General features: G+C 44.8%; 1 protein-coding gene across 3 annotated transcripts in view; it reads left to right on the plus strand.

Annotated features, from left to right (window-relative positions):
* Vwa3b (von Willebrand factor A domain containing 3B) overlaps positions 1-20462 on the plus strand; it is a 163533-nt gene that overhangs the window by 75759 nt on the left and 67312 nt on the right. For all 3 annotated transcript variants that reach the window (XM_021171396.2, XM_021171379.1, XM_029476472.1), the window contains exons 10-12: positions 5038-5192; positions 10735-10873; positions 12140-12271. In XM_021171396.2, the coding sequence (XP_021027055.1) occupies positions 5038-5192; positions 10735-10873; positions 12140-12271 (426 nt within the window). The remainder of the gene's footprint in view (positions 1-5037; positions 5193-10734; positions 10874-12139; positions 12272-20462) is intronic.

Genomic DNA, 20462 nt, shown 5'->3' on the forward strand with positions numbered 1-20462 from the left:
TCAGTGTCAATGGTTTCTAAACGTTCATATCCTTGTGTTTAAATCATCAGGTATGAGGCAGGGACCAGGGTTTTACATCATGTATGTCCTAGCTAGCCCATTCTGTGTTGTTATAGTAAAATATCTGAGGTTAGGAAATGTGTAAAGAAAGGATGTCTATTTAGCTCACAGTTCTAGAGGCCAAAGAATCTGGTGTAGCATCTGCTAAGTTTCCGGTGCGGACATCGTGTTGTATCACCTCACAGAAAAGAAGGGAAGTGGGCACTGGTAGGAGAGCACACGGATGAGAAGGGAAGGGTGGGGAGGAAGAAAGGGTAGGTGTGGTGGCAAGGGAGTGGGGGATAGGTGTGACATCAAGTGGGGCATAGGGGTCACAGCAATGTGGATGGTGGTTTTTCAAGTCGACAGGATTTAGAAGCACCCAGCAGAAAAACCTTTGGGCATACCGATGAGGGAGTCTTTAGATTGGGTTAAGTGAGGAGGGAAAACCTACCCTACGTGTGAACACAGCCATCTGGAATGCAGCAATCACCCGTCCATGGACTGAGGCTCTGGGCTGAGGAAACAGGAGAGCAAGCTGAGCACCAGCATCCATCTCTCTCTGCTCCCTGGCTGCAGATCCCTCACGCTCCTGCTTGCACAACCTCCCCACCATGATGGACCGCAACCTCACATCATGGGCCAGAATAAATCCTTCCTTCCTCACGGTGGGTTTGTCCAGCATCTGTGACAGCAACAAGAATAACCCAGGCGTGGAGGCTGACCTGCTTTGCAACAGTCCACTCTTAGGGTAACCAATCTAGTTCTGAGCCACCCAACACTCCTACAGGAATACCCAATCACCTTCTAAAGGCACTGCCTCCTGGTATGGCCATGTTGGGGACTAAGGCTCAACATGGTTGAGACAAATGACATTCAAACCATGGCAAACACCCAGGAGAGGGTAAAGGTGGTGGACCAATGGCTGGCTACACATTGAGAAATAATCGCCTCTATGTATAGAGCGGTGACTGTTGATAAGCACAAAGAGACTGACCACTGTCACAGTCTGAAGCAGAAAAATCAGTGTGTGTGTGCGTGTGTGTGTGTGTGTTTGCCTGTGTGTGCATGTATGTGTGTGCATGTGTGTATGTTTCCATGAGTATGTGTGTGTATGTATGTGTGTGTGTGTTTGTGTGTGTATGTATGTATGTATGTATGTATGTATGTATGTATGTATATTGTGTGTGTGTTTGTATGTGTATATGTATATGTGTGTATGTGCCAAGGATCAGCCTTGGTTTGGAGATGGGCTCTGAGAGGAAGGATGTTTGAGAGCACTGAAACAAAGGCCTGGAAGTCAAATTGTTGGTTACAAGACGACAGACTGTGTTCTGCTCGACAGCTTTCCAGATTGCTCTATGTTCTGCTTTTTTTTTGGAGATCTCCAGACAGCACTCTGCTCCAGACAGCTTTTTTTTTTTTTTTTTTTTTTTTTTTTTTTTTATAATTCTAAACCTCTCTGGATCTCTCATCTCTTGCAGATCCAAAGCCCAGTCCTTATCTCACCCTCAGATGAACACTCCTACCTCACCAGGACCTAAGCTCCGTCTGTCGCAGGCTGACCTTGAACTCAGGAGTGTGCCTGTCTTTGTATCTTTCTGACAAGCTGGCTCACAGTGCAGCTGTCTCTGTTCCTTTAGATCTGTGAAGCTGCTTATATAATTCATGCTGCATCCTTATATTTTGCATAGTTGAGAAATTAAATATTTTTGAACTCATGCTTTTATTGTTCTTCCCACAGCCTTAAGGGCTGTCTTGAAGGTCACAGTATTCTAGCATTTTGCTGAGACATTGGACATGCCCTTGACTCCCAGACTTGTGCTGTCTCTGGTTTTCATGGAGTCATTAATCTTGGCAGAGAGAACCTCCCTTGAAGGAGGAACATGAAAATATGTACACTATCATACAAACAAGCCTTATAACCACAGCAGCCATCAACACTCATGGAGGACCACGCCTTGCTGGCTCTATTCCAGGGGTAGGAACCCATGTCATACTGCCCCTTACATGGCCAAGCCGGGTTCAGCCTGTATGTATGTGTGCACACATGTGTGGTGTGCATATGTGTGCATATGTGTTTGTATACATGAATGTGTGTGCACGTATGTATGTGTTTATATATATGCGTGTGCATGTCTGTGTGCACGAGTATGTGTGTGTACCTGTGCATGTGTGTGCATATGTGTGTGTGTGTGTGTGTGTGCACGAATGTGTGTGTTGGAAACCGAGGATGTGGGAGGGTCAAGGTCCTGCTCAAATAATGGGTCACTTGATATATCCTTAAAGGCTGTGACTGACGGTCAAGGCCTTTACTGAGAGGTTTGTAGATCCAATTGAGGGGACCCTGCACTCTCAGACATGGCACCACGCTGGCTGCCACCCAGCTTCTTGTCCCCCTCCCAGTTGGGCTGTTTTCTTCTAGTTGTTTAGCTATTGTGCTTTCCCCTCCTTCCCCCTGCGTGTTTATCGTAGACTCCTGCAGGAGGAAAATGCATAAATTGAATTAGAAGAAGGCAACATTGACAAAAAAGCCTGCTGCTTGTCCTTGGAGGCAAGAGCAATTACTGCAGCTCAGGAGACATCTCATTCTCGGCTTCCCTTCCCAGCATGGCCTTCTGGCCTTGCAGGCATCGTTCCAACATGTTCAGGAGCTCATACACAACTAAGTTTTCATTTAGAAAACACTCAGCCCTGGGTATTTAAAAGTATCCATCCTTGCTGATTTTGACCCAGCCTGCTGTGAGCTTCTGGCAACACGGCAGGCTCCGGGCCAGGTCGAACAGTGAACTTACTCCTCCTTCTTGGCAGTCTCAGTGATATTATAAGGGCCAGTCTGAAAAATGTGGCTTATTAATGGGGGTGGGGAAGGGGCTTAGCTCACATTTCTTGTGCTACTGAATAATAATACGGTGAAGATTGAGAATCATACTATCTTACTCTTTCCTTTGATAGACAGTGGGGGGAGGGGCTTGCTCCATCATATTTTTCTGACCATAGGTCTCAACTTGGGTTACTCCTGTGGTTATGACAAGTGTATAGTAAGGAGAGACTGTGACTATAACATGGACAGATTCTTACCAGTTCCCGGTCAGCAGGGGATGGATCTACTGTATGCCTGTCTATAACAACACTGGTTCAGGTGTGGTGTAGTTCTGCCCACCTGAGAAATTCACAACTAACAAGATCTTGGTGTGGATAGTTTCCAAGATTGACGGAGAGGTAGGGATCATTTTGCCACCTGCAATAACCTTCTTCGTGTCTTTAAACTGGGCAATGTCAGGTACAACCTGGGAAATGCCTGTCTCACTCAGCACAGAGCCTCACACTTAGGAGACTGCCCGACAGATGTGGTCTTTTCTCTGTTGCAGACACTGAGGTCACAAGTAGTGAACCCATAAAGCGCCCTGCGCTCCGTATCACCAAGGAACGTTGGCTGTTTGTGTTCAAAGTTTTGCCCTGATGGAGAAAAGAGTTGCTGGGCAGGGACTTCTCTCGTGGCAGATGGAGGCCAGTGTGATCGAGATCCTTCAGGCTGCCATGTTGTTCTATCTTCTGCCATGCTACTGCCTGACAGCCTGCCTCCACACAGCTCATGGCTTACTGTTGCTTTCCTTGGCTGTACCCCAGTCTCCTGGGGGAAATGACATCACGATGTCTGAGGGATGGGCAGAAATGAAGGTTCTGTGTGTCTGCCCCAGGGCTATATATGGCTGAGATGGAGAGAGAAGGCACCCCAGTGGAGGACAGCTCCCTTTGCCACCCCCTCCTGGCAGCGTGCTACTGATCAACTGGGTCCTTACCACAAACACACCACCTGTCTCTGGGTTCTTGTTCCTACGTGACCCCAGGATCCTTGTCCTCTACAACAGAACCTGGTCTCTCTCTTGGGCCCATTGGCTTGATGTGGGTGGTGGCCTCTTCTCCTCTCGCTGCTTCCTGACTATCACTGTCTCATCAGGCTGCCACCCACCTCCTTGGGCTGTGTTGAACCCAGTTCACTTGCCTCCTCTTGCAGCAATCCCTGGTCTCTTTTTGATACGGATGAGATCACACGTGTGCTTCTGACCTTCCGTGACCTCTAGCACAGGGCTGTTTCTGGAACAGGGACCAGAACATGTTTGTTAAATTTAGAAGTGAATGGCCTCACTGTGGAGATGGGCATGTGCTAAGAGGTGTACATATAAATGGGGTGCTCCCTGGCTACTTTTCTTCCTTAAATAGTTTCTGAGTGGCCTTGTTACTAGAGTTTTAGCCCCAAAGCCCAAGCCCTGGGATTCCCCACAGAACAGGCTCATCCATATCCCAATACGACATCCCAAATGTTGTTAGAGAGGCAGCAGTGAATGGCAGAGAAAGAGTCTACCAACATGGCTGCTGTCACATTGTGAAGTTACAGACAAAGGGGTTCATTGGCCCCAAAGCCTGTCTTTGAAGTACTGACTTGAGCTGTAGACCAAGAGTTGGGGCAAAAGGAAAAGGGCTGCACACTTCAGCTGTTAAGCAGGCTGGACCTGGTTGATCTTGTCTCAGTTCTGGTTTTGTGAGGTTTGAGGTTGTTACTGTGAGAAGATTACTGCCTGGGGGGTGGGGGTGGGGGGAGAGGCATCTCATTATGGGGTCACATGACTTTGAGGCCCTGCTGTTCCTGGAATCCAGAGTAATTACAGGTTTATTGGACACCTTCAGGTGCCTTTTTGGATGGTTTTGGTGGGATCTGGACAGGACTTTGCACAGTAAGATCTTTCAGTTGCTCTTTATCCTTGAAGGGAGATACAACGTTAGGCATCATTAGGTTATACTCAGGCTCTGCTCTGGAGATCGGTGTGCCGATGTGCTGACTGGACTTAGAGGAGACAGATACAAAATCGAGTTGGCGATGTCCAGATGTTATTCCATGTTTAGTTATCTTGTGAGCCCAAGTAAGGAGTCATTTTTGTTTGGTTTTAGCAAAAGTATCTGCTATAGCCTGCCCCCTCCACTTTGTCCTTTCCTTAGGACACCAATAAGAAGACAATCCATGCCAAATACTGCAGCAGATTCATCCACATCCCCTGGAAGGATGGGAGCTTGGTCCACGTCAACATCACCAAGGAGAAATACAAGTGGTACAGGGAGAGAATCCACACAGCCCTGGCCATGATCCAAAGCAGGTTGGTATAGTTGTATGGTGGAAACTAGTGGTCTAGTCGTTCGTGAAAGGCAGGTCGGTGTGACTTAGAAAAACCTCAGCCCAGTGAAGTGGCCAGTAGACACAGTTAAGTCAAAGCTTCCGTCTACAGTTATTGAAGACATTGTCAACAACAAATGGAGATACGAGCATTCAGGTTTCACCAGAAATAGAACAGGAATGCGTTATTGTGTGCGCACAGTATGGGTACACATGTACATGTATGTGTGTGACAGGGCAACAGCAACAGAGGTTGATGTCCAGTGGTTTCCTCTGTTCCTCGCCATCTTAATTTTTGAGACAGTTTCTTGCTGAACGTGGATCTTGTTGATTAGTTAGGCTGGCTGGCTAATATGGTCCAGAGAGCTGTCTGTCTGTCTCCCCAGGACCAGGGCTACCGAAATGCCGCACACTATACCTGGCTTTTCTGTGAGTGCTGGGATTCTGAGCTGAGATCTCCATGCTTTTATGACAGGCACTTTATCGATGGAGCCATCTCATGAGCCTCCAGAGGAGCTATTGAAGATGGTCATTAGAAGATTAAGGAATGTTTCTTTCTGTGCTTTGCGGGTTCCGTTGGCCACAGGTATACTGCAGGCTATTGCATCTAAACTCTCCCTTACGGAACTGTTTCATCTCAAGGAAACTCTTACATAGCTGCGACATACTGTACATACTTTAGAAGACAATTAAAATGCACACTTCCTATCTGTCTTATCCCGCTGTGCTCTCACAATCTGCCCATGCCCATGAGTTCGCTATGCCGATACAATGACCTCAGGGTTGACTTCATGTGGAAGATTTAAATTAACACCCTCAAGTCCCACATGTCAGGGCACAGTTTTAGACCATGGAGACCAAATTTGTTTAGATGTATTGTCTCTGAGGTCACAGAGAACTGGAAAAAATAAGAAATTAAAAATATGGTGAAAATCCCAACTCTCCCACTTGCTGTTTGGCCCCAGGCACAGTAGCTAGTGACATTTTGTATCTGTTTCCTTGATTATAAAGTGGGAATAGTGACAGCATTTGTAAATTTGTTCTGTGGATTATACCAGATGCTAAATCTAAGGTTTAAGCCAGTGGCAGCTCTGCCATGGACATTTGAAAATGAACCCTCTTTTCACACTCCTGTTGTTTTTATTACAAACCCAGATGTAGCAGATTCCCAACTGCCCAGTATTTATGCCCAGAGCCCCAGCATCTTGAAAGCCACATGGTGATAGATAACTCACAGCAAGCTGTGCCTGTGTCTAGAGCCCCCTCTGCTATGGTTTCAGAGATGACTCTCTAGTTTGTGTTTCCAGTCTTGTGGGGGACGTGGTGTTTGTGTTTACTCCAGCCTTTGCATCCCTTTGTCCCTTGAGGACCAGAGTCATGAACAAGCAGGATCTCTCTATTTTCTATCTTCTGCAGTACTGTGTGAGGATTAGCACCACCCCTACATGTACTGTTTAGCAGAATTCACTATTAACACCATCAGAGTCTGGAGTTCTCGAATCTGCAGAAAGATTCTGTGGCCCAGAACTTGGAAAGTATTGAACACCGCTTACCCCAGTTTGTTGGAAGTATTGTGCAAATTTTCTACAGATTTTTCTCTTCAGTTGTTCTATAAATTACTGAGAATGTTTCTGTGTGGTTCTTCCAGGTCTCGAAGCTTTTCCCTTAGCACTCCGCAGCTCTGTCAGTCTCTGCATCCTTGATGCAGACGGTCAGTGTCCTCCTGGTGGGTCAGCTCATTTATCATACGACATGCCCTGCTCAGCTCTGCTAACACTCCTGATTAGGAAGTGTATGCAGTCTGGAATCTGAGTAGTCACTGCACCTTAGCGCCCACACTTGCTTCCATGGCTGATCTCTTCCTGTCCTTTTCTCTCTGCCTGTCTCTGGCGAGGCAGTGCGCACCAGTGCTGTGGTGTCTGGTGGTTTACACTCACTAACTTGGTTAGATTTAAATCTGGGATCTTGTAACTTTTTAAAAAAGATTTATTATTATACACAAGTACACTGTAGCTGTCTTCAGATGCACCAGAAGAGTGCGTCAGATCTCATTATGGGTGGTTGTGAGCCACCATGTGGTTTCTGGGATTTGAACTCAGGACCTTCAGGAGAGCGGTCAGTGCTCTTACCTTCTGAGCCATCTCACCAGGCCCTTTTCTTCACTTTTTAACTGTGGCACCTGGTTTCCTTTTCATGACTTCTTCTCCCCTCTATTGTTGTCTTATCAACTTTACCTGTTACGTTTTGTCTTGACGTGCGTGACACTTTGATGTTTACACAACATATATTAACCTCTCAGTCTATCTTAACAAGACCACACTGCTTTGTGTAGAAGAGCGTCATAAAGTCCACGCCCACTCTCGTTTCCAGTCACCCTGCACTTTAAATGTGCATCTTCTATGAACACAATAATACAGTGCAAAGACTGAAAATTAGAATAAATACCAGTTGTATTTGCTCATACCCCTTTCTATGGCTTTCTACCCCTTTACATAAACTTGGTTTTCCACCAGGCATTCTTTCCTTTCTACCTGAAAAGCTTTGTTAGTATCTGTTGTGCTTCAAGTCACTAGCAATGAATTGGATCAGCACAGTTAGAGCGTAAACCCCTTCAATTTTCTCTTTCTTTCTTTCTTTCTTTCTTTCTTTCTTTCTTTCTTTCTTTCTTTCTTTCTTTCTTTCTTTCTTTCTTCTTCTTCTTCTTCTTCTTCTTCNCTTCTTCTTCTTCTTCTTCTTCTTCTTCTTCTTCTTCTTCTTCTTCTTCTTCTTCTTCTTCTTCTTCTTCTTCTGCTCCTCCTCTTCCTCCTTCCTCTTCTTCCTCTTCTTTTTCTTTTTAAAGATCTTTTTACTAAGCATATTTCTAGTTTGAAAATTTTATCAGTTGTTTCTTTTTAAAAATCTTCAATGTGTTCTGGCTTGTATGACTTATGCTGTTTAAAAAGGGGAGGAAGAAGACCTTTATTCTTAGAATTGTTCCTCTGAATGCACTATGAATTTTCCTGTCCCTGGCTGCTTTTAATCACTGGCTTTCATGAAATTCACGATGTTGTAGTTTGCTATGGTCTCCCCCCTCCCCTCTCCCTTGTCCCCCTCCCCCTCCCCTCTCCCTTCTCCTTTTTCCCCCTCTCTCCTCTTCCTCTCTCTCCTCTCACGGTCCTCTCTTCTTTTTCCTCTCCCCTCCCCTCCTCTCCCCTCCTTTTCCTTCCCTCTGGGTTCTTTGACCTCCTTGGGTCTGCATGCACACTGTTTCCATCAAATTAGAAACATTTTTGGATGTCAGTTTCTATTTCTCCCTTTCCTGTTCATTACCCAGTCAAGTCTAATTACAGACATACTTGTGTGTTACAAAATTGTGTCTAATTTTCTGTTTCACTTTGAATTGTTTCTTACTGCTGTGCCTTGAAACAATTCCCTGAGGTCTCCTCTGCTCCCGGTTGATGTATATAATTCCCTTTCCACTTCAGATGCGTCCCTCTAGGAGTCCCACTAAGGATCTTTTAAAATTTATTATTTATTATCATTTGTATTTATCCTTTCACATTTCATACATATATGTAATAAAATAGAATTATGTCTAACCCCTGTTTCCTTCCTCTAACCCACCTGTAACCCCTAACATGGCCCAATTTTATGCCTTTTATTTTTTTAAATAACTACTAAGTCCAGTTAGCGCTGATCATATGTAAATGGGTATGGGGCCCTCCACAGGAGCATGAGAAGCCATCAGCAAATACATGCTCCAGAAAGCATGGCTTCCCCCATCCCGACAGCTGCCCATAGTTCCCCAGGAAGTGCCGGGGCCTGGCGAGCAGCTCCCCACCTATGTGGGGCTGTTGACTGACTTGGTCCTGTGCAGGTCCTGCACAGGTAACCACAGCTGTTTGCGTCTGTGAGTGCAGCTGCCACAACATGTCTGCCACAGCACTTGACGGGGGCTCTTCTCCATTCTGTCTCTTACATTCTCTCAGCTTCCTCTTCTACAAAGTATAGGAGCAATTTTGTTTTCCATTTCTCTTCTGGTTCTGTTCCTGGACATGTGAAATGCATTTATAGTGACCACATAACACCCTTTGCTTTTCTGCTAATTCTAACATTAGAATTAGTTGCTTGGTAATTAGTTGCCACTAATTCTAACATTAGACTCCATCGCTCTATTTCTGTCTACCAGATTCCTTACCAAACATGGATGTTTACCTCTTTCTTGGCACGCCTATGACTTATAGTCAATATTTTTCTTTCTCTTTTTTTTCTAGAGTCCAGAATTTTGAAATTTATATTGTTAGATGCTAGACTCTGTGTTTTATGATAGTGTTGAACTGCTTAGAGCCGATTTGAGTCTAAGTTGTAGTTTTAAGTCGTGCTAGCTTATGTCCACAGTGGTCTTTATCCTAGAGCTGGTTTGGGCTCTACTGATGAGGTGACTTCCCTGTGAGGATTCCACTTGACTCTGTTCTGACTGCAGAAAAGTGAACTGCTGTTGTCAGGTGTGTAAACTCTGGTAAGCTCTCTTCGGATGATTTTTCTCCTTGGCTTTGCGATTTCTTCACACACATGCCCTGATCGTCATTTGGTCCACATCCCTAGCACTCCCTGCAGATATGTGAGTGTGTGGACCATGGCTCTCCCTACACCGGCTCCATCCGTGTCCTACACAGTCTCTACCTTTCTATTCAGTAACTGCCATTTGCTATTTTGCCCAGATGCCTAACACTTGCTGGGCTCCGTTCAGTAAGGCCTTTTCTCCATCCTCTTTTCTGCAAGGATTTTCCTGAAGCTGTGAATTTCAGTGCCTCCTGGTACATTCGTGAGCACTGACCACATCAGCAGTCCTGTGCACACAGACACTTTAGTTGTTTTGGGGCCCTGGGGTCACCCAGTCCTGTTTACAGACGCCACAGGCTTCAGGAATGAGCTGCCTTTACCAGCGGCACTGCACTGACTGATGTCAGAGCTGAGAGACTTTGCATAGCAAGAGCGAGAAGTAATTTGCTTATGGCTTTCTTTGCATATGTTTTTCCGTTGTATTGATTTTCTTAGTTTTGTTCCGCTTGAATTGATGATGGGAAGTGGAGGGGCCTGATAAGAGAGCCAGTCTAAATGTCAAGTTTTCATTTAAAAAAAAAAAAAAAAGATACGTTTTCATGAGTGTGTGTGTGTGTGTGTGTGTGTGTGTGTGCGCGCGTGTGTGCATATTTGAGCGCTGTCAGAAGCTAGAAGACAGCACACTGGGTCTCCCTGAGCTGGAGTAATGGGTAGCTGTGAGCTAACTAATATGGGTGATGGGAACTGGAAGCCAATCCTCTGCCAAAGCTGTAAGCGATTTTAACTGCTGAGCCAATTTCTCCAGTCTCCAATGGAGGTTTTTCTGCAGAAAAAGAAAAATCTAAAAGTAAATTATCCATTCATCAAAGACCTGGTATGAACCCTGTTGCAGATGCCTGGGCTCTGTACCTGTAGCGCTGGGCTCTGAGGAAGAGCTCGGTGCCCACAGACTCTGTTTACTTTGATGCCTTTTTCCTGCCTAGGATTAAGTGGCTACAAAATGGGAGTCACATCCTCTTTGGCAAAGCGCGTGGAGAGTGCATCTATGTCCTCATCGACACGTCCTGCTCAATGAAGAGCAGACTAAACCTGGTCAAGGACAAGATCATTCAGTTCATACAGGTGAGGGGGGACAGTCAAGTTCCTGTACTTGGGTTGGCATGTCAAAAAACGTATCCTGAATCGTCACTGTCTGTAGTGGCTCTGAGCAGTGAACAGAGACACACTGTATCAAAAGGTCTCTGAGAAAACCAGTCCAGAAATGCTCCCCTTTGTCATTCTAGAATTCTGAGTGCTCCCTGGCAACCAGACTTGTCCTCTCTCTGCTGGGTCCTTTATGTCACTGTCATCCCTGGATCACTTAAGTTGTGTGTCCATGCTTTCTACCTGAAGTCGTCACTAACATATGATAACCAACAGAAACCACTTTGATTTTTTTAGATATTTATCATCTTGACATTTCAAATTTTCTATGTCAATTAGGGAAACTGTGTGAACTGGCCCAAGAATTGCAAGTGGGAAGGATATCTGGTAATCCTACCAAAATGTCTACTGTGGTGGACTAGTGTGTGAGAAGTGGGAAAATGCCCTGTGTTTGCTCACGGGATAGAAGTTGTTGAGAAATGGAAGGCAGTGTCTAGACATGGACAGTTATTTGGCTACACGGATCCCATTCATCCAATCTTATTAGTCAGTGTCTTAAAGTTTAGACAAGCATCTATGTAGAGCCATAAATAGGTAGGCTCATAGTGGAAGATTCCAGTTTCTGCCCCATTCACCTGGGTTGCCCCTCAGTTGTTTGCTTGGAAGCAGGTTGCTCCCTGAGTCTAGTTTCCATACCTGTATCTCACAGTATTGTCATGGGTCTGTTGTGCTGACCTGTATCTCACAGTATTGTCATGGGTCTGTTGTGCTGAGAATGGAGAATGTTTAAGAAATAAAAAATAAAGCTCTTAGCTAGCTTCTCCAGAGAAACGTGGGCTGATGACCTGCAAGTGAATAGATCTGTGCCCAAATAATAGCCTTTCTCAAGACGTGGTGACAAAACGATGTCATTTGGAATTTTCTTTCTTTAAGCATTTGGCATGCTTCTTCAGCACTGCATTAATATCGGTAATAAAGTTAGTATTTAATATCACCTATGACATTGCTTACACATATGTCGCATTCATATATAACATCAATAGAGGCCAAACATCCAGACTGTATCATTTGACTCAAATGTCTTTTACAGCAGAACCTGTTTTTTTTTTTTCAATTGAACATAATTTTTCGCCAGTTTCTAGAACTAAAAATGGATATCTAAGAGATTGCCTCAAACTGAAATTTCTCTTCAGCTTCACTTACGTTTGAGCAGTTTTATGGTTAAATAATAATTGTCTCTTACAGGAACAGCTCAGATACAAGAGTAAGTTCAATTTTGTGACATTTGATGGTCAGGCAATTGCTTGGCGGGAAAAACTTGCTGAAGTCAATGAAGATAATTTGAAACAGGCTCAGTCATGGATCAGAGACATCAAGGTACAATGTGTGCGGTGGTGGACTAGTGTGCAAGAACTAACTATGTCCTTTGTGTTTACTTGGGATAGAAATTACTGAGAAATGGCTTGGGCGCCAAGAAAGGCGGTGTCTATACATGAACAGTTACTTGGCTACACTGCTCCCATTTATCCAATCTCAAAAGTCAGCACCTTAAAGTTTAGACAAGCATCTATTTATAGTCACCATCCCTTGGTATCCATGGGAGATTGATTCCAGGACCTCCCCCGCATCCTATAAGAGCCGCAGATGCTCAAATCCCTAACATAAAATGCTGTGAGATTTGCAGAGAGCCCACACAAAACTTCCCATGCACCCCAAATCATCTCTGTACAATTCACAATACCCAGTGCATGTAACAGGTGCTACATTGTATCATTTAGGGAATAAACACAGGGGGAAAGCCTGTGTAGGTTCAAACAGCCATGATGTTTTGTGTCTATATTTATGTGTGTTACATGTGTGTATATGCAGATCTGTGCACATGAGTGCAGGCACATGTGTGCCAGGGAGCTCCTGTGGAGACTAGAGAATAACCTCGTGCGTTGGTCCTCATCATCACCCTTGCCTTGGACAAGGTTTCTTGGTTGTTCTGCTGCTTCCATCCAGCAGGGTAGCCTGTGAGCTTCTATCATGCCGTAGGAGTGCTGGGATTATAGATGCACGAAATTGTACCCGGCACCCAGCTGTTACGAGGCCTGGGCCTCCAAACTCAGGTGTTCATCATTTTCAACAGCAAGAACGTTATTCACTGAGCCATCTCCCCAGCCCCAGAGGCAATAGTGTGTGTGTGTGTGTGTGTGTGTGTGTGTGAACACACATACATGCATGAATCTTCATTCCATGGTTGGTTGGAGTTGTGGGTATGTGACCCTTGGACAAGGTGCGGTGGTTCTCTTTCCAAATCTGTCCTGGGCTCTGACTGCAGCTCCGTGATGAAAACAGACCTCAACAGATAATATTCTGGCGGTACCCAGGCGGGCGTCCAGATCTGTCCCACCTGACCCTCTCCCATCAGTGTTTGAAAGGTCCAAAGGGGCGGCTGCAGCTGTTCCTAACAGTGACCTTCGTTCAGAAGCAATGCGCTCCTGGAGACAGACAGGACCGTCTGAGCATTTAAGGCTGAGAGTGAGAAGAGTGGGCTGGGGGAGAGGAGGGCAGATCGATACAGGGTGAGAAGTAATTTCTCAGGTCTGAATTGAGATCTGGAAAGCTGTTGTTTCTTGTCACATGGGCGATTGGGAAGGATTTTCTTTTCCTGAATTTTCTCTCACCTTGAGCTTCCCTTAATTTTGAATATGCTCCAGAACCATGTTGCATTCCAGATATTTGAGACACTGAAAACTGAGACAGGGCGTTAAAGAGTTGCTTAAAATAGCTCGCGGTGCGAGTCTAGAGTCCTAGGTTTGCCCTGCAGCCATACCAGACATTACCTGAGCTCCCTGAATCCTGACTGATCAAAGCAGGCCCAGGCAGACACCGGGAGGCCCCAAGATCTTTGGGGATTGCCTTTAAAATGGGTAAAGAAGGAACTGTATTGGTTGAGACGACAATGCCTTTAAGGAACTGGCCACCTTATCCTAGAATGTAGCGTCAAGGTCAGACTCAACTTGTTAAGGTCCCAAACTTATCAATGTTCTCTTCTTTTTACATCCTACCAGTAGCAGGAGCTATGCTGTTAGCTGACAGTTTGCTGTACATTCAGTCTCACCGGGTGGAAGCATTGTGGGTTGTGCTCGCCTCCCGTTGGCGCTCACTTGTTAACTGAAATGTAGGTTTCATTCCGAGCCCGTCAGATTTTCTATCAAGACATTTCCAACGGCCGTATCTCCCCAGTCTCCCCAGCAGGCGGAAGCCTCTTGGTCTTCCTTGGATTTCTGCCACTTTGACGAGGATGAAGAACACTGGTGGCATTTTCTAGAATGTTCTTCAGACGTTTGGGTTTGCTGTTGTGGTGGTGGTGTTTGTTTGTTTGGGTTTGCTGTTGTGGTGGTGGTGTTTGTTTGTTTGTTTGGGTTTGCTGTTGTGGTGGTGGTGTTTGTTTGTTTGGGTTTGCTGTTGTGGTGGTTGTTGTTGTTGTTTGTTCGTTTTGGGTTTGGGCACTGGGGGTTGAATCAGGGCCTTGAACATGGCAGGCAAGTCTTATTGGACTTCATCCCTAGCTCTTTAAATCTTTCAGTCTGAGGTTAGTGTTGCTAAGTTGCCCAGGCTGGCCTTGAACTTGAAGTCTTCCGGTCTTGATCTCTTCAGTAGCTGGAATTTTGGGTGTTTGCCACTATGCCTGGCTTCTTCTGAGACAGTCCCTTGCTGGGTAGCCCAGGCTGGCTCCGATCCAGCCTCCCACTAGCCTCCTAAGTGTTGAGGAATCACTGCATACAACCTACGCTGACTTATTTTTTTTCCCGAGCCACCCTGTCTACGGTTTTGCTGTTCTGTTGAGTTTCCCCAACTCTGCTCTTGTGTCGTGTCCTTCTTCACACTTGCTCCGAGTGGGCGTCACTCTGCCTCGGGAAGGTTCTTCATTTAGTAGCACAGCTGGCTTCTGGAGGTGTTTCCATGGTTCCAGCATGAACGACTAATGGCACAGATTTCCCCACCAGCGCTGTGGGAGTCACAGTCTACAGATTTATGTGTTTTACTTAATTTCCCATAATTTCTAGTAAGTTTTAAATCTCTTGTTTCCTTTTTCTTCTTTTGAGCCACAAATTATTAAAAATCCGCTAATTGATTTCCAAGTGTTGGGAGGTTTTTTCTTTTTCTTTCTCTCTTTCTTTCTTTCTTTCTTTCTTTCTTTCTTTCTTTCTTTCTTTCTTTCTTTCTCTCTTTCTTTCTTTTTTTTTTTGTTTTTTTGTTTTTGTTTTTCTTTTTTGTTTTTTGAGACAGGGTTTCTCTGTATAGCCCTGGCTATCCTGGAACTTACTCTGTAGACCAGGCTGGTCTCGAACTCAGAAATCTGCCTGCCTCTACCTCCCAAGTGCTGGGATCAAAGGTGTGCGCCACCACCGCACAGCTTCTATCTTTTTTTAAAAAAAATTATTTATTTATTTATTTATTTGGTTTTTCGAGACAGGGTTTCTCTGTGTAGCCCTGGCTGTCCTGGAACTCACTCTGTAGACCAGGCTGGCCTCGAACTCAGAAATCCGCCTGCCTCTGCCTCCCGAGTGCTAGGATTAAAGGTGTGGGCCACCACACCCGGCTTAAAGATTTATTTATTATATGTTAGTTCACTGTAGCTGTCTTCAGACACCCCAGAAGAGGGCATCAGACCTCATTAAGGATGGTTGTGAGTCATCATGTGATTGCTGGGATTTGAACTCACGACCTTCAGAAGAGCAGTCAGCACTCTTAACTGCTAAACTATCTCTCCAGCCCATTGAGAGGTTTTCAAGTTGTCTTCGGTTATTAATTTTGACTCCGTGATGGCCGAAGGCATACTTGGCAAGATTTATTTTCGATATTGTAAATTGTTTTTCATAAAAAATTTAAAACTTAATAGAAATTATGGAAAATTAAGTAAAACACGGTTAAATTTATAGAATGTTGCTACCACGGTGCTGGGTGTTAGAGAAAATAACCATAATTGGCCATTTCTCTATTTTTTTTTCTTTTTCAGATCTATAACATTCTGCATTGTGTTTTTTAAGACTCTATTGTTAGGTCCATATAATTAGAATTTCTGTGGTTGTAGATTGAGCCTTCTACCATTATTTAATGTCCCTTCTTGTCCTTAGTACTTTTCACTGCTCTGAAGTATATGGTGAGCCCGGCTTTGTAATACATACATATCCTGGCACCCAGGAGGCTGAGGCAGGAGGATAATGAGGTAGAAGCCTACCTAGCAAGACCTCGTCTCAAAAACAAAAATCAAACCCGAGCAAAACCCGACAACCCCATCCACAAGCCTAAAATGTACTAAGTGTGCTATTCCGTGTACTATCCCTGCTTTACAAGAATAAATCTGTAACGTATCGCTTTCGCCCTCTTATCTCCAGCTTGTCCATGCGACTGTATGTAAAGTGAGTTCTTGTAGGATTAAGGGATCTGGTCATGGCTGTAAGTCGTTCCCCGATCTCTGATAAGTAATGGGTATTAGCACCTTGCGTATGCATTGTTGCTATCTAAAGCTCACGCCTACCGTTTGGTTATTTGTTTACTGTGTATCCCCAGGTTCCTCCTTTTCTCTTGCCTTCTCCTGGGTCCTTAGATCACCTGTAGCGTTCTGCTTTGCTGACTACCGTAGCATTCTGTAAGGTTACTAAACCCTTTCCCTACTGGCTTGCCTTATACAAAGTTGCCATGTATTACAGCTCCAGACACTGATGTATGAGGACTCCAAGCTAGGAAGCCTGACTTCAAGCTCCATCCACCTTAAACGTGTTACTGAAATGGCTCTCCTGTATGCAACCATTAGATGCTGTGAAACTTACCCCAACTGTAGCATGTGACTGGAGAGGTTTAGGGAGCTAAGAGTGGCCTTCTGCTCTGCTTCCGTGTCCACCGTTGGAGTGTCTTCTATTGCTTCTTTTGAGTTGTAAGTTCTCATTAGTCACCCTTTAAAGATGAGACCCCCCAGCTATAGAGTCATATGCTTTTCCATCAGCCCCGAACTCGGTATTCCCACCAGATGTGAGTTATGACTGCGGATTCATTCCTCTTGACACTCAAAACATGTCAGGCCACTTCCTTATGTGTCTGTGGTTTCAGATGGGAAGTGGCTGCCACCCAGACTAGAATTCCTTAGTGGGCAATGCAATATGTTATGTTATTTTTCTTTGACTGTTCTTAGGGAGAGTGGGTTTTTTGTTTTTGTTGTTGTTGTTGTTTTGTTTTGTTTTGTTTTGTTTTGGTTTGGTTTGGTTTGGTTTGGTTTGGTTTTGGCTTTATTTCAGAAATTTACACACAATGTATCTAGCTATGATTTCTTAAATTTTTAACCCATTTGGGGTTTTCTCAGCTTCTTGAATTATAATCTTTATACTCTTCAGCATAAATTTGGATTTAAAAAAGATTTTCATTATTTTAAATTATGTATATGTGTATAAAACAGGGCTGTGCACACACGTGCAGGTGCCCACAGGGGTCATCCCCCATAGCTGTGACTCACGAGAGTGAGCCACCCAGCATATATACTGGGAAGTAAATTAGGATCCTCTACAAGAACAGTACACACTTATGACCCCCCAAAGTCATCACTCCAGCCCCTGAGGGTTTTTTTAAAAAAGCAATTCTTCTTGAATATTTAAAAAATTTCTCACTCTCCTCTCTCTCTTTTTCTGGTATTAATATTCTATCTGCTTTGCAGTCTCAGAGATCTCTGAGCTGATGACTTTTCTCAAACAAACGAGCTGTCTGTGGTTCTTTGTGGGACGACTGGATTTTCTTTATTGCATCCTGGGCAATCTGATTATTGTGTCAGGAGACTCCTCCGGTTCAGCAGGCAGATGCTGTCTTTAGCCTGCCTGAGCTGGCTTATATTTGTGAGCTTTCACCCCGGTAACCATTATCCTTCAGAGACATCTCACGTAGCTGGGACTCCCACTCAGTTCCTGCTTGGTACTGACGCAGAGGTGGAGGGTATGTCCCTGGGCTTCCTGTTCCTAGTGTGTGACTTTCTGGGGACACAGGAATAAAACTTGCTAACTCGGAGTCTGCTTGGGCCACAGGGTAAAAATGTAGGAACTCTAGGTGCTTAGGCCAGGATACATTTAGTTGTTTTTATTATCTTCGGCTCTACCACTTGTTCAACAGCTTGCTTCCTGTGCACGCTATAGCAATAAAACTACTTGTCCAGTTGGGCGGTAGTGGTGCATGCCTTTAATCCCAGCACTTGGGAGGCAGAGGCAGGCAGATTTCTGAGTTCTGGGCCAGCCTGGTCTACAAAGTAAGTTCCAGGATAGCCAGGGCTAAACAGAGAAACCCTGTCTCGAAAAACCAAACCAAACCAAACCAAACCAACCAACCAAACAAACAAACAAACCAACAAAAACCCAAAAAACTACTTGTCCAATCCTGAACAACGTAGGAAGCGAGGGTGGGGGTGGGGGTTGGGGATTGGAGATCGTATCATATTCTGTATTTGCCTCTCATCTACGTGTCTTTAGTAGCTTTCTGCGCCAACTCCATGGTAGGCTATCCACCCAGCTAGAGTAATGCAGCCAATGTCAGACATCCGCGTAGCTGGGTCAGCATAGTGTTTAATGCAGTGTCTCCAGGTTGCCAGCACTGGCATAGGAACCCCTCTCAAGACAATTTGCTCTTTTGTGTTCTAGCCCTAGCATAATGCATGGCAAAGTGGGTCTTGGGTACTTTGTTAAGTATCCGTGGATAGGGAGAAGAGGCTTGTGAAAGAGACCCAAGGGAGAGCAGCTGCATGGGAGGAGTCATGACTTCCCCACCTGGGCCTGGGTTTCAGCATCTCTTAACAGAAAGGGATATGAGCTGGATGCTTGTCATTCCTTGGGCCACCAGTCTTCATCTCTGGATCCAGTTCTCATAAGGGAGCAGAGCCTGGTCACCATATAGACGTTGAAGCTCTGGCTTCCCTTCATCTTATGTGTAAGTGTGCGTGGGACTCAGTCACACAAGGTTCAGAGTAACCTTCCTGGATTTGAACTGAGAGGCAGTAAGCCCAGACGGTAGGTCTACCAACGGTACAGAGACGGTGACAGTGGTGGCATATGCAGATGGGTGAAGCCTCTTGGGTGGCAGCGGGCTGCTGGTCCATGTCATGTCTGACAGTGCCTGGTTTGGTATAGCTAACTACAGCATCTGGTATCCTGGTGGTGTTGCAGTGGGGCCTCTGCCAGGCAGGCTTGCAGCAGGACTGGGGCCTGTGCTGGTGTGAGGTCCCAAGCTGGGTTTCCCTGCCAGATGGCAGTGCTGTGAGCTCTCCAGATGCCCTTTGCATAAATTCCCTCCGGCTTGGATCAGTCACAGTTGTTTTTCTTGCTTACCACTGTGGTTGAATTGATACTCTGGGTCTGAGACAAGGAGAAAGGGCTAATCTTGCAGTCCTGTGTATTTTACAGACAGGGATTATATCTTGGTAAGGCTTATGTTTATATGTTAAAGTATGTTCTAGTGAATGTACATCTATCTGGCTTCATTTCACTCTGTATTGACTCATGAGATTTTTCTAATTTATAATTGATGTGTTTGGTAACATTGTTAAAAAACCTATCATCATTTCCCCTTGACATATTCTTTTTAAAATATGTATACACACACACACACACACAAAGAATTATGAATGGTGTGATGATTAATCTTTTATGTAAGAGAGAAAATAAGTCATACTGTATTCTCTTTGGTTTTAATTTATGCAGTTATCCCTCAGTAGCTATGGAGAACTGGCTCCAGGATCCCCCCCACCCCCATGGATACCAAACCCGACAGATGTTACTTGTATAAAACGGAGCATGTTTGCGTCTGAACTATGCACCTCCTTCTGTCTGTTTTTAATCACTTTCAAGTTACTTATATCTAACACAATAAAAATGCAACTATACTTACAATAATATATTATTTGGGGAATAATAATTTTTTTTGATACTCAGTATCTGTGTAATTGTTTTTCTGAACATTTTTAACGTGATTGGTTAAATCCCAGGGACATAGAACCTGTAGGCTTCCAGCTATGTTAAGTTAGTTTATTTCCATCACGTTCAAAGCAGAACTTCGGGACCCCATGCATTCACACAAGAACCAATAACACACCCAAGCATTCTAAGGTGTATTTTCCACCTGACCATTGTTGATTGGATTTATGCTGGAAACATTCATGTGTTCATCATTAAAACGAGACCACACTCGAGTTTGCCCAGTGCTGGGTGGCATGATAAATCCTGAGTTGGAACAAACATGATTTCAGCCAGGAAGTATTCCGGCAGCTTGATTAAGCTCCAGCCTTAACTGAGTTAGCGGTTCACACAAAACCACAGAGATGAAATTGCATTAAGACCCCTGTTGTCAAGACAGGAAATCCACAGCCTTGGCTTCCAGCAGACCTTGGACTGCCAGGCTAGAGACCCTGGTGGCATACCCAGGGGCCTGGTTCCTTGGGGTCACTGGTCTTAAATCATTTTGTCAATGAAATTTTCTCTCTTAGTTTAGAAGTCCCTTCCCTTCCCTTCCCTTCCCTTCCCTTCCCTTCCCTTCCCTTCCCTTCCCTTCC

The sequence above is a fragment of the Mus caroli genome, chromosome 1, assembly GCF_900094665.2.
Source record: "Mus caroli chromosome 1, CAROLI_EIJ_v1.1, whole genome shotgun sequence".
Lineage (NCBI taxonomy): Eukaryota > Metazoa > Chordata > Mammalia > Rodentia > Muridae > Mus > Mus caroli.